At 36.5% G+C, this 15,063-nt stretch overlaps 1 protein-coding gene across 3 annotated transcripts in view; it reads right to left on the bottom strand.

Moving 5' to 3' along the window:
* Positions 1-3,833: 3,833 nt before the first annotated feature.
* The window catches only part of carnmt1 (carnosine N-methyltransferase 1), a 39,863-nt gene continuing 28,633 nt past the window's right edge, over positions 3,834-15,063 (bottom strand). Inside the window, exons 7-8 of one of the 3 annotated variants that reach the window (XM_072281526.1) lie at positions 11,418-11,521; positions 3,834-6,849 (exon numbers count right to left, since the gene is read on the bottom strand). In XM_072281526.1, coding sequence (XP_072137627.1) covers positions 6,709-6,849; positions 11,418-11,521 — 245 coding nt within the window. In that variant the 3' untranslated portion in view covers positions 3,834-6,708. Of the gene's footprint in view, positions 6,850-11,417; positions 11,522-15,063 lie in introns of those variants that run through there. The other 2 variants (XM_072281527.1, XM_072281529.1) reach the window with 2 other exon arrangements.

The following is a 15,063-nucleotide window of genomic DNA, read 5'->3' on the forward strand; positions in this document are numbered from 1 at the left end:
TCAAATTGGGTAGTTTGCTTCAATCTTTTTATGAAGCTTCTATTTCGCTTATCCTAAAAAAGAACAAGGGGATCCAACTGAATGTTCTTCATATAGGCCAATTTCATTACTTAATGTAGATACTAAAATGCTTTCTAAAGTTCTGGCTTGTAGGATTGAAAATATTTTACCTTCTATTACTTCTGATGATCACACTGGATTTATTAAAAACCGACATTTCCATTTTAATATACGCCGTGTATTAAATGTTATTTACTCTCCTTCTCAGGAGATATCAGAATGTGTGATATTCTTAGATGCTGAGAAGGCCTTTGATTGGGTTGAATGGCATTATTTATTTAAAACCTTAGAAAATTTTAATTTTATTCAATGGATTAAATTACTTTATTTATCTCCTTCTGCTCAAGTTCTTACTAATTTTCAAAATTCCAAACCATTTAAACTTCACTGCGGAACTAGACAAGATTGTCCATTGAGTCCTTTGCTTTTTGATTTAGCTGTAGTTGAATTAAAAAATTCTTTATCTGGTATTTAGATACTTCTGTGGCTTTGCTTCTACCTAACATTTGAATTTCCCTCAGTCTTATAAAACTCCTTGCTCTGTTCTAGCCAGATTGTTCTAACCCTGGATGTTGTAAATGACAGAGCAACAGCATAACCTCTCTCCCCTCATTTAATTAAATTCATTCAATAAGGAAGCAAGAACAACTATCCTAAACTACTGTACATTTCTTAAAGAGGTCAAGTTCTGAAGTAATTTTAATTTCCAGGAAGTTGGAATTTCATTTTCATTACAAAGGCCGGCAAGAAAAATATTAAAATATGCAAAAGTTTGGGCACCCCTGGTCAAAATTTCTGTTGCTGTGAATAGCTAAGCGAGTAAAAGATGAACTGATTTCCAAAAGGCATAAAGTTAAAGATGACACATCTCTTTAATATTTTAAGCAAGAAAACATTTTTATTTCCATCTTTTACACTTTCAAAATAACAAAAAAGGAAAAGGGCCTGAAGCAAAGGTTTGGGCACCCTGCATGGCAGTACTTAGTAACACTCCCTTTGGCAAGCATTTTAACTTCATCAGTCCACAGGACTTGTTTCTAAAATACATCAGGCTTGTTTAGATGTTCCGTTGAACTTTTTGGCTGCAATGAGCAAAGGTATGTTTGGAGAGAAAAGGGTGCAGAATTTCATGAAAAGAACACCTCTCTAACTGTTAAGCACGGGGGTGGATCGAACATCTACTGGTAGAGGGAAGAATGAATTCAATTAAATACCAGCAAATTCTGGAAGCCAACATCACACCGTCTGTAAAAAAAAAGCCGAAGATGAAAATAGGATGGTTTCTACAGCAGGATAATGATCCTAAGAACACCTCAAAATCCACAATGGACTACCTCAAGAGGCTGAAGGTTTTGCCATGGCCCTCACAGTCCCCCGACCAAAACATCGAGAATCTGTGGATAGACCTCAAAAGAGCAGTGCATGCAAGACGGCGCAAGAATCTCACAGAACTAGAAGCTTTTTGCAAGGAAGAATGGGCGAAAATCCCCCAAACAAGAATTGAAAGTCTCTTAGCTGGCTACAGAAAGTGTTTACAAGCTGTGATACTTGTTAAAGGGGGTGTTACTAAGTACTGCCATGCAGGGTGCCCAAACTTTTGCTTCGGGTCCTTTTCCTTTTTTGTTATTTTGAAACTGTAAAAGATGGAAATAAAAGTTTTCTTGCTTAAAATATTAAAGAAATGTGTCATCTTTAACTTTATGCTTTTTGGAAATCAGTTAATCTTTTACTTAGCTATTCACAGAAACAGAAATTTTGACCAGGGGTGCCCAAACTTTTGCATGCCACTGTATATTTACAATTAGAACAGAACATAGGGAAGTATTAATATTATTTTATTGGAGTTTCTTACTATTCGTTTTGCAAAACTCGGGTTACAGAAATGGAGTTACTTCAATGAGCATCTGAACAATGCTTTTAATTGCAAATACTGGTTCAAAATATTGTACTTCAAATATTGTCCATAGTAGGTGAATAAAATAATTTTCACTGAACAAGCCATCAAGGAGTAGGGACATTGCCTGGAAATTCTGATGAATCAGTTTGTCACTCTCTTTACCACGGCTTTTAAATGGTGTTAATTATGATATATAACATTTACATGTTTTGGGAATTTTTAAAATTCTCATCCTTGTTTTCAAATCTTACTCTGCTCAAACCTCAAGCCACAGAACTCGAAGTCCATCGGAAAGGCAGTTGGACCTTCACTTCCACGTGCTTGATAAACCTCTCCAAATTACTTTCCTCTTTTAATATAATATACAATATAAATTACTTTTTGTTGCTCTAATTTTGCTTCTGTGGTTCACTATTGCAGTTAGTTTCAGAACATTGCATTGAAATGTTAACATGTCAAAGATGCAATAATTATAATACAATAGTTCTTGCCACAAAATGCATTACTATTAAAAGTCTGATAAACCACTATATGACTATTAGGAAATTATGATGGTTCAGCATCTGACTCACTCAGTAATGATTTCTACACTCCCTTTCCACTTACCTGTGCTCCATTTTCAAACACGAGACTTGAGCTGTTCCACCTAGTGTATACCATCTAATAAAAATGAATTATGAAGTGTTGAGGCCTTAACAGAAAGAGCATCCAATAGTTCAGAAAATCTGCCTGGTTGGCACTGCCAATATCCTTAGCATGCAGATTACTGGAGTTGTACCGTATTCAAATATTTTGTTTTAGTCTCTATTTTCCATTCAAGCATGTGGTCACTGGACTCAGAATAAAATTATATGGATATTATTTTTTTTAAATGTCCACTGGTAAACTGCCAAAAAGATGCAGGTATGAAGTAAAAACTAAGTACCAAAGGTGTAGGAATCTGAAAGCAGAAATTGATGGCAATCCGTGGGTATGGCAAGAACATTTGCAGTGAGAAACATGGAGTTAATATTCAGGTCAATAACCTTTCACCTAAACCACTTGTACTCATCTCAAGCACAATCAATAGAAAATGTAAAATACAGTTTGCATTTCCAGAACAAATCCTATTCATACAATTCCACTGGAATTTTGCAACATCTTAAAGAATTTCTATAGCATCATTTAAAAAAAATAATGACAAAATTGTTAAAGATTTGGTGGAAATAAAATTTCTAGCCTGAACTATGATAGATTTTTTAAATGTTGAAGGCACTGACAATTTGCTTGAATTGTTATATAATTTTTAAGTATAATTTTGTATAATTATGATTATTCAATACTGTGTTATATACTTTTCAATAAGCTGACATTCAGTTTGCAATGTATTATTAATTCAATTCCACATGGAACTACATATCTATTGCTATTTAACCATGTATTTGCCTACTCTCACCAGTAGTTCAGTTGGAGCCTTATCACATCACTAAAGGCAATTATGTTGCAAGATGAAACCGGTAAATATATTAACCAATCTTATGAAATACTAATAGGGCAGTTGTAAACCAATGTACAATCTTAAAGAGAGCTGAGCCACAAATAAACGATTATGGATGCAAATTACATTTTAAGTTGCACAAATCTTACTTAAAAATCTATTAGTGGAGTCTGCTTGCTGAAATAGTGATTAAAAGAATTGGTAACCTATTAAATTGATTTTACAATTTCATGCTGGCATCTTACTTTTCATGGTAACAAGATTCAAATTGGACATTATCCTTCAAAATGAAATTAAACCAGAAACGCAAATTCAATTTAGTCAAGCTAATTCTTAAATTGTTTATACAATAGTTATTAGTATTATAACAATATACTTCAACTAAGAATGAGCACCAGTGAGACAAGAGGTGCTTTTAATCAATTCATCAACACCAATCCTGTTGTTAATTTCAGTTTGGCAGTAAATTTATGAAAAACATTTGGCAATCATTTAAAGGAAGAAAGCAGTAATAAAGGATATGCCTTTCTTTAAACAATTCCATCACACTGAAGTTAAAATTGAAATAACAGTCATCAGTTTTGATACAATTTCTATCACCTAGTCAGAAAGGAGCTTTCCTGAATTTTTAAAGCATAACCACACCCCCTTTTTTCCCCTAAGGGGAAGAGTATATGAAACTCAGGAGGAAAACATAAAGGTGAAATCCAAAACACAGTCAATTCCAATTTGGGACTACACTTGGATTTGTTTGGAGTGCAATTAAAGTTTAAGATTAAAGGAAGCAATCCATTTCATGGTAGCCCAACAATTAACCGGAACTGAAAAGTTCTTCTGAGAGCAGGCAGAACGAGAATTTTTAAAAAAATATAAAACCAGTCATTGGCATTGTATTAGATAACATATGATTATGAAAGGTATTCATAAGGATTTGTACTTTTTCCTACTTTGGGAGAACAGGAGGTAGTGGTTAACAATACAATTGCAATTTTTTTCATTTTTCATTACATGCAATTCAATGTTTTCACATGTGTGGAAACAATGACAAGTCAACAGGAATATTGATTACATTAACTACTATCTTAAGGTCACAAAAATAATTTCCTAATTTTGTTTTGCATCAAACTGTTTAATATTCAAGAATCCCAGCTGCAAAAGTTTTAACATATTAATTAAAATTGTACGTTTGTAGTTACCGAAGTATATTTGCAAATATTCTACATTCACGGTTTACAAACAAATTGTGTAAAATGATGTTGATTTGCAAAGATACCACATTATTTGTTTACAGTTTAACCTTAATTTAAATGGAAACATTTTAAGGAACTAAGTTGGCTTCATATGTTTAGCAGATTTTTGTTAAAATAATTAAAATTCAGAATAAACACATCAGTATTACAGCTTTAAAAGTAAGCATATTTTGTTTTTTGTCTTATTGGGTTTTGCTTTAACCGTATTACCCTAATGCATTTAATGCATTTTACAAATCAACATGTTCTGAATTACAGCTATCATACTGATTTGTGCAAGGTATTCTTCAATTAAAAGGGAGCAAGTAATCTTCTGACAATTCTAAAAGATAACAACCCAGTCACCAACAACTGATGCTACACTGTATTCACAACGCCAAATGTGAGTAATGAAAGTACAAAGTAGTGATTGATACAAGCATTTGTCATGGAAGTTTAATTATGAGACCACTCTGTCACATCCTTTGGATTCTAATATGAAGCGTTAAATTATCCTACAGCAATGAGTAACAAATGGGACTCATTTTACTGCTATGTGACTATAAATTATATTAATAACTCATGTGAGATTCTATCATATAGACTACAATGAGTTTCATGGCAATGCATTAAAATGCATATTGAAGTAAAGGTTATCAAAATAATCCTGAAAGAACGTTATTTTCAATAATCCTTTAGCCAGTGTGTTTCTATGGAAATTAAGTTTATGAGGATCTTTTGCTTGCCTTTTTTAAAGTGGGGATTAAGTTGGATTGTGCTGGAGTAAGATTGTGCAATGAAACAACATGATTTGCATATCACACGGTTGTACTTCACCCCATGCTACAAAGAACAGTTAACATAGACTGCAATTAGATTGTGCTTAATGGTATAAGATGTTAAGAAAATTGTTAATGTTTTCAACTATGTTGACATGTGTTTTGGCAAGATGCTCAAGCAGACCTCACACACAAAATGATGGGGGAACTCAGAAGGCTAGGCAGCACCTATGGAAAAAGAGTACAGTTGATGTTTCGGGCCAAGACCCTTCAGCAGGACTGTACAGTCGTGTTTTGGGCTGAGACCCTTCAGCAGGACTGGCTAAACTGCACTGCTGAAGCAAACAGTAGTTATTTTCCAAGCAAAGAAAGCCAAGATATATATCATTCATTTCCATAGAGCTCAAAGCTTTTGTTTTGAATGATGCTATATTAGAAACAATGCTCCATCAAGAATCCATAACTGCTTCCAAAAGAACAATGCCAACTAATGAATTTTAAAATACAGCAACCACAAAGCTGAGAAGTCAGACAATATAGCATATTTTGAGCATTTTACATTGATAAAACAATGTTGTTTTAATTAAACCCCTACCTGAATAGATTCCCATAACCTAATTCAGATCTCCCATTCCAGCTTTTAGAAAATTACATGGTAAAAGTGGAAGATTCATTCAGCTGAAACTGAAAAAGTATCTAGCTGTAATATCACACAAAATATTCAACAAGCTCAAAGTCGACAAAAAAAGTACTGAATTCATTATCATTCCGATCTCAACAAAATGAAAATACAGTACATGAACCATGATAATACAATGTATCGAGGTTAAGAACACATGGAGTGAATGTCCGCACATGCACGCACGGGGGAGTGGGTTACCTCATGAAATAATGTCAGTTATGAATTGGCTAGCTGGACATGGGGGCACAACAGTAACTAAAACAAAAGGTACAAAGCTGTGCATACAAATACCAACATGGTAACTTCAGCAGAAACTAACACTGAGTATCATATTTTATTTCTTCCTCTCTTCAACTTTGCTCATTTTGCCAGTCTTACAGATAATTATTTCATTGCACTTTTCTGGTTGTCCCAAAACACGGCTGAAATAGATTGGAATTCCTGAAGTAACTTAGAAAGAAAAAGGCACTATTAAGAGTACGGTGGTCTCTGGAGTCATTGGATTGTCCTGACTCTGAGTAACTCCTTTCTCCATTTTCATAATCTAAAGTCTGTAATCACAGAAAAGATGAACATTTTCTTTCTCAACTGTTTACCGGTGGAAAACCATTTAGAGGTGGTGCATGTGCAGGTTTTTTGGCTACAAAGAAGACACAGTCATAAAGGTATTTTAACATGGAATGGTCATTTTCTGTGTAAGTTGATGGTACAGAGTTCTTTTCTACCTGAAAAAGAAAAGCAAATAATTTTATCACAGCACAGAATTTATGAAAATAGTACAGAAATTCTGTCAGACAAGAATACAAAAGAAATCTTTTTTTTTTCTATATTACAGGGCAAACAGGTTTGTTTCATAAATAGGTGCTTTCCTAAAGGTTATAAACTATTTTGTTATGCAAGGTATTATTCTAAATTATGTTTTATAGATTTTCAGATATTGCTTTGTTTCATACTTTTTTATTCCATAGCTGGATCCTATTTTCTGTTTTAGATATTCATATTCATTTTGCAATTGTCCTTTTTGAAAATTTCCCATTCTTTTCCCCATGCCTCTTTTTGCCATATTTAATACTTAAACTATCTCAAGTATAGACACAAAAATAGAGTGTTTGGTGGGTATAGTTTCATACATAAATGTATTGTACCTCTTACTTTCTCAAATTCGGCTTGTTGAAGAAGGTTAAAAAGGAAAATTGAAATATAGTTCTATTGGATGAATACTGAAGCAAAAACTATAATTTTATTCAAGTTATGCTCCTCGAAAAAGAATGGATTGAGTAAACTAATCCCAACTGCCTGCACATGGTCTACACTCCTCCATCCCCTCTGGCACACCACTGAAACAGGTCAACAGCAAGACACTACCTTCTTGGCACTATTCTCATCTCTGGAGCATTTGGATAATAAAGACAATCTGGTACTCCAGCTGCAGATGGATCCATGAGACCTAACGTTGATTGGGGGACTGCTTTGTCAAGCACCTTCACTCTGTCCATCACAAAAGGCAGGATTCAAGTTCCTGGGTGTCAAGATCTCTGAGGATCCAACATGGTCCCAACATATTGATGTAGTCATAAAGAAGGCAAGACAGTGGCTATATTTTATTAGGAGCTTGAAGAGATTTGGCATGTCAACAAATGCACTCAAAAACTTCTATAGTTGTACTGTGGAGAGCATTCTGACAGGCTGCATCACTGTCTGGTATGGAGGACCGAAAGACGCTGCGGAAGGTTGTAAATCTAGTCAGCTCCATCTTGGGCACTAGCCTACAAAGTACCCAGGACATCTTTAGGGAGCGGTGTCTCAGAAAGGCAGCGTCCATTATTAAGGACCTCCTGCACCCAGGGCATGCCCTTTTCTCACTGTTACTATCAGGTAGGAGATACAGAAACCTGAAGGCACACACTCAGCGATTCAGGAACAGCTCTTCCCCTCTGCCATCCGATTCCTGAATGGACATTGAACCCTTGGACACTACCTCACTTTATTTAATATACAGTATTTCTGTTTATGCACATTTTTAAAAATTTATTCAATATATGTAATTGATTTACTTGTTTATTTATTATGTTTTATTTTATTTATTATCTCTCTCTGCTAGGTTATGTATTGCATTGAACTGTTGCTGCTAAGTTAACACATTCCACGTCACATGCTGGTGATAATAAACCTGATTCTGATTTCCTAGTAGCAACCCTTTTCAATTCAATTTCCAATTCCCATTCTGACAGGTCAGTCCCTGGCTTCCTCTACTGCCATAATGAGGCCACACTTAAGTTGGGAGGAGCAACACCTCATATTCTGTCTAGGTTGCCTCCAACCTGATGGCATGAACATCAATTTCTCTAACTTCCAGTAACATCCCCCTCCTCTTTTTCCATTCCCCATTCTGGCTCCTCTCGTACACCACTCACTTCTCCTCACCTGCCCATCATTTCCCTCTAGTGACTTCCTTCTCTTTCTCCCATGGTTCTGTCCTCTCCTATCAGATTTCTTTTGCTTCAGTCTTTTACCTCTCCCACCTATTACCTCCCAGCTTCTTACTTTGTTACCCTTCCCCCTCGACTGGTTTCACCTATCACCTGCCAGCTCATACTCCTTCCACTCCCACCTACTTATTCTAGCTTCTTCTCCCTTCCTCTCCAGTCCTGATGAAGAGTTTTGAACCAATATAGCAACTGTTAATTCCTCTCCAGAGATGGTACCTGATCTACTGACTTCCTCCACATTTTGTTTGTATTCCTCAAGATTCCCAGCATCTACAGAATCTCGCGTTTATGAAAGATGATTCTTTATTTACTACAACTCTGCCTTCAATAAGTCATTTGAGACTCCAAGACCTAGGACACAACACCTCCACTTGCAACTTGATCCTTGACTTCCTGACCAACAGACCAAAATTAGTAAGGATAGGCAGCAGCACCTCTGCTGCAGTTAACCTTCAATACTAATCCACAACAAGGCTGTATCCTAAGCCCTCTTTCGTGGTCCAAATATGTTGACATCACAGCCAGGAAAGCTCACCCGGACAGGCCATTGGTGAAGTTCGCTTCTAGGATCTTGAAGAATTCAACCCTCTTGACCACAGCACAATCAATGTACACAACTCCCCTTCCTGAAGTCAATGATATGCCCTTTTGTTTAGTTGACGTGGAGTGAAAATTGCTACCATGACTCCATGTCACCCAGCTCTATATTGTCTTCCTGTACTCCAACTCATAATTACTTCCTCAGGAGGCTAAAGGAATTGCCATACCTTTTTGACCCTTACCAATTTTGATTCAAGCACCATAAAAGCATCTTATCTGGATGCATTATTGCTTAGTATGGCAACTGCTCTGTCCATGCCTGCAAGAAGCTGCAGAGAGTTGTGTATTCAGTCCAGCACACCTCAATAGATTGTCTACATTTCTCACTGCCCTGGTATAGTAGTAAGCGTAACCAAAGACCCCATGCATTCACCTGGACGTTCCCTTTTTCACTCCTTCCCATCCCCATCAAGCCTAAGATGGCAAGGCCCAGAAGCATGTACAAGGACAGCCTATAACCCACTATTATAATGAATGGTTGCTAGTATAAGATAGACTCCTGACCTCACAATCAACCTTGTTATAACCTTGGTACCTTATCATCTACCAATACTGAACTTCCTCAGTAACTGCAACATTTTATTATGCACTTTGTTATTGTTTTACCTTGCACTAGTTTTTAGTGACCATTTTATTAGGTACCTCCTATGCCTAATATAGTGGCCACTGAGTGTATGTTTGTAGTCTTCTGTGGCAATAGCCCATCCACTTCACGGTTTGATATGCTGTGTGTGTTCAGAGATGCTCTTCTGCACACAACGGTTGTAATGCATTGTTATTTGAGTTACTGTTGCCTTTCTGTCAGCTTGAATCAGTCTGACCGTTCTCCTCTGACCTCTCCCATTAAGGTGTTTTTGTCCACAGAACTGCTGCTCACTGGATTTTTTTTGGTTTTTTTTGTACCGTTCGCTGTAAACTCTGGAGACTGTTGTGCACGAAAATCTCGGGGGGTCAGCAGTTTCTGAGATATGCAAACCATCCTGACTGGCACCAACAATCATTCCATGGTCAAAATCAGTTAGATTGTATTTCTTCCCCATTCTGATGTTTGGTCTAAACAAATGAACCTCTCAATCGTGCCTGCATACTTTAACGTAATGTGTTGCTGCCACATGATTTGCTGATTAGATATTTGCATTAATGAACAGATGTACCTAACAAAGTGGCCACTGAGTGTTCATTAACACTTTACATGAGAATGTAGTTGGCATAATAAGCTTGCGGATGACACCAAAATTGGTATGAGGTGGATAATGAAGAAGATTTTCTAATATTACAAAAAAAAAATCTAGATCAAATGGGGAAGTGGACCAAGGAATGGCAGATGCAGTCTAACCTGGACAAGCATGAAATGTTGCATTTTGGGAAGCTAAACCACAGCAGGACTTAGAGGCCATGGATAGTTTTGTAAAACAGAGACCGAAGGAAACCAGCAAGTATATAGTTCCATGAAATTCCCTCCCCACTAATCATAAATCTTAAAAACAAAACGTTACATCTCTAACTGTTAGAACTTGTGGAAAAAGTTATTTATTTTATTTTACTTTATTTAGAAGATACAGCATAGAATAGGCCCTTGCAGCCATTGAAACCACACCAGCCAGCAAACCACAATTTAACCCTAGCCTACTTACAGGGCAATTTACGATGACGAATTAACCTACTGACCTGGTATATCTTTGGACTGTGGGAGGAAACCAGAGGAGCTGGAGAAAACCCATGGGGAGGAACAAGACTCCTTACAGCTGATGTCAGAATTGAACTCCAACATCTCGGGCTGTAATAGCAATGCGCTAATCGCTGTGCTACGGTGGCAGTTCGATTTTAACTGAACCATTCACCAAATTTTTGTGGTTACAGGCTGATGAGTTTATTGACGATCCATTGACTGGCTCTTGCCAGGCTCCCGGTACAGCAGTACACAGCAAAAGGGATGATAACGGTTCATGCCAGGTTCCTGGTATACCAGTTGGGAGGACAGGAGTTCATGCCAACTTTGTCACAGTTTCAGGTCATGGCAACATTTTCATCCATACATATGCTACCTCCTTCTCTCATCATGTGTGGTAGATAAAATAAAAATAAATAATATAGTGCAAAATCATGTGCTTAAATTGATTTATAAAAAGAACCGTATATACATAATATATATATTCATTGTCATATTTTCTACTCTTAAAATTATCCATAGTCAATGTTCTTACCTCCAATTTGAATCCATATTGAAGAATGCAATGCCTAATGTCTTCATAACTCAGTTCTATTGATTTTTCATTTGCCATATTCTCAAAATGATAGAGTAAAGGACCTAGGAGAAATAAGGTTGTTTGAGTAATAATCCATTAATTAATTTACAAGATAACAAGTAAAAAGGATCACAGCACCACATAAATGCAGAGGAAGTTGCATATAAAGTGGTTATAAAAGGAGAGTTAGGTAATAGGGTATCATTTAGAACATTTGTGATTTGTTACATTAGAAATATACATTGAATTTTGTCACACTGTTCTACTTTTAGTATGTGAATTTCATTTTGAAAATTCACATTTATTAACTACATTTGTAGTCCTTCTTGATCATTGCTTCCATTATGACACAATTGGCTTTATTTATAAATATAATCAACATTTAGAATGAAAATTAAAAATCATACATTGTTTTAAGTCATTTTAATGATGTTCTGAAGCAATTTCTTAGCATTGTCTTTCTTTCCACTTAAAAATGCTAAATTATTTTTAAATTCTATAGACATTCGTGCTACCTTTGAAAACAATATGTGGAGTTTAAACTTTATCAACTGTTAATTGAAACAAAATATTTTGCCTGTTGATGTTATTTACTCCTACGATGTCAGTGTATTTTGGGGATAGTTGTATTTTTTTGCAGAAAGCTAACCATGATAGTCAATTACAATAGAAATAATTGGAAAAAATATGTACTGGCTCAGAGGTAACAGAAGAGAATTTGCAATAACATCTATTATGGATGCATTTTTAGTTGGTTGGTTTATTTCTGCACAATTATATTCAACTTGTAAAAATATAAATTATTGCAGTGTTATACACATAGTATTTTACATAATTAGAAGTTCTAAGAACTTTGGAATTGTCATTATGCTTTTTATTTTTACCTTTGAAAAGTACCTGGATTTTACAGAATTCCTGTCTCATTCACATTGCTGGTATTCCCAATTTTGAGCTAGTATCTTTGTTCTTTAATTAAGCTATTCATGCGCAAATTCCATTCAGCCTTCCATAAATGGAGGTGAAAGGCAAACCTTTAAAAGATTTTAATTTATTCAGCATACAAGAATTTTGTGGATGAACCAAGATAATCTTGACTTTGGATATCATTTCCAATAATTGCTACTCCATGAACTGAGAATAGTTCATGTATGATGCGCTTTAAAAAACACACTTCTGATTTAATCCTTTTATTTAGATTGCAAACCAGAGCATAAACTTTTTATCTCAAACAAGAGAAAATCTGCAGATGTTGGAAATCTAAACAACACTCACAAAATGCTGGAGGGAACTCAGCAGGCCAGGCAGCATCTATGGAAAAGAGAACAGTCAACATTTCGGGCCAAGACCAGCAGGACTGGAGAGAAAAAGATGAGGAGCAGATTTAAAAGGTGGGGGGAGGGGAGGAAAAAACACGAGGTGCTAGGTAAAACCAGGAGGGAAAAGGGTGAAGTAAAGAGCTGGGAAGTTGATTGGTGAAGGAGATACACGGCTAGAGAAGGGAGAATCTAATAGGAGAGGACAGAAAGCCATGGAAGAAAGAAAAGGTAGGAGCACCACCAGAGGGAGGTGATAGGCAGGCAAAGAGATATGGTGAGAGAGGGAAAAGAGATGGGGAATGCTGAAGGCAGGGAGGGGGCATTACCAGTAGTTTGAGAAATCGATGTTCATGCCATCAGGTTGGAGGCTACTCAGACAGAATATAAGGTGTTGTTCCTCCAACCTGAGTGTGGCCTCATTGCGACAGTAAACTGACATTCCGACATGTCAGTCCATGGCCTCCTCTACTGTCACGATGAGGCCACACTCAGGTTGGAGGTACACCACCTTATATTCCGTCTGAGTAGCCTCCAACCTGATGGCATGAACATCCATTTCTCGAACTACTGGTAATGCCCCCTCCCTGCCTTCAGCATTCCCCATCTCTTTTCCCTCTCTCACCATATCTCTTTGCCTGCCCATCACCTCCCTCTGGTGCTCCTCCTACCTTTTCTTTCTTCCATGACTTTCTGTTCTCAACAATTAGATTCCCCTTTCTCCAGCCCTGTATCTCTTTCACCAATCAATTTCCCAGCTCTTTACTTCACCCCTCACCCTCTCAGTTTCACCTACCACCTCGTGTTCTCCGCGCCCTCTCCCCACCTTTTAAATCTGCTCATCTTTTTTTCTCCAGTCCTGCTGAAGGGTCTAGGCCCGAAACATTGACTGTATGCTTTCCCATAGTTGCTGCTTGGCCTGCTGAGTTCCTCCAGTATTTTGTGTGGGTTGCACAAACTTTTTATGTGGCCTTTTATGGCATTATTAATGTTAGGTTATCAGTATCCCTGATTTAATGTCCAGAATATGTGATATGTCATTACGTTACACCTGCACTATTAAAATACAAAAATGGTTTCCTTATAAGGACTAGTTGTTAATCTATCACTATTTACTTTCTTCATTAATGACTTAAGTGTTCATTTGGAAGAATGATCGATAAGTTCGCAGATAAAATAAAAGGACTGTGAAGGTATGGGGAAATAAATAAAATTAAGGGTTAATATTTTGAAAGTTGCATCCAACTTCAAAAAATATGATGCTGTTTGAATGTTAATGTCATTCACTCTTACATCACACAGACATACAACTCCTACATTTTGAGTAAAGAGCCAAACGTTTTTAGGTTACAAAGCATGATGACAAATTCATCATTTAAGACTAAGATCAACAGAATTTTGTTCACAAAGGGTTGAAAATCCTTGGAAGTTTCTGCCTCCAATGGCTATGGATGTTCAACTGCCTAATATATCAACAAATCAACAGAAGTGAGATATACAGGAATTGAAATAGAGAATCAGCTTTGATATTACTCATTAATGAGAATATTAATGTTGGTGGGGGGGGAGCAGTGAGAACCTCGTTGTTACTTCTAGTTATTTTATTATGGCCTCACTCTTCTGAGCTGTGATATGGAAACAGGAAATATTTTAATGAAAGGTCAAATCGATGTTGGGTTGAAAATACTTGCACTCCTAATCTCACTGTGCCAAGCTCAATTATTACTTTTTCACACTCTTTTTTTAGCTCAGACCCTTCCTCAGCATATCAGTCCACATCTCTGGTCCTCAGTCTTTTCATCAGAGCTGGACCAGATATCAGCTTTTTATGGTTTCTGGACCTCTACACTGAGAACAATTGGCACAATATGAGTTGTTATAAGCTTTCTGCATAGTTCGCTTTGAATTTGCAATGTTTCATTCTAATTGTGACACTGTTAGTAAATCCACACTCAAAAGCAAATCAGGTGTATGATGAAAAGGTCTCTAACTTACAGAGGACCAAATGAAATAGCATTATTTCACCGACAACCACAAGCAACCACTGCACATCAAGTGACGATTTCCATTCTGTTAATGTCCATTTCCTTTGGAGATTTTACCTCACATTAGTCTAAAAATTTGTAACTCAAAACAGACTGACTCAGACTTTTACAATTAGTCCTAATGACCCATCTTGATAACTCATTATTTCAGCTTGTTTATACTCCACTGAACTTACTTTAGCTCAGCAACACTCACAACATGCTGGAGGAACTCAGCAGGTTGGGCAACATCCGTGGAAAAGATCG

The sequence above is a fragment of the Mobula birostris genome, chromosome 17 (genome assembly GCF_030028105.1).
Source record: "Mobula birostris isolate sMobBir1 chromosome 17, sMobBir1.hap1, whole genome shotgun sequence".
Lineage (NCBI taxonomy): Eukaryota > Metazoa > Chordata > Chondrichthyes > Myliobatiformes > Myliobatidae > Mobula > Mobula birostris.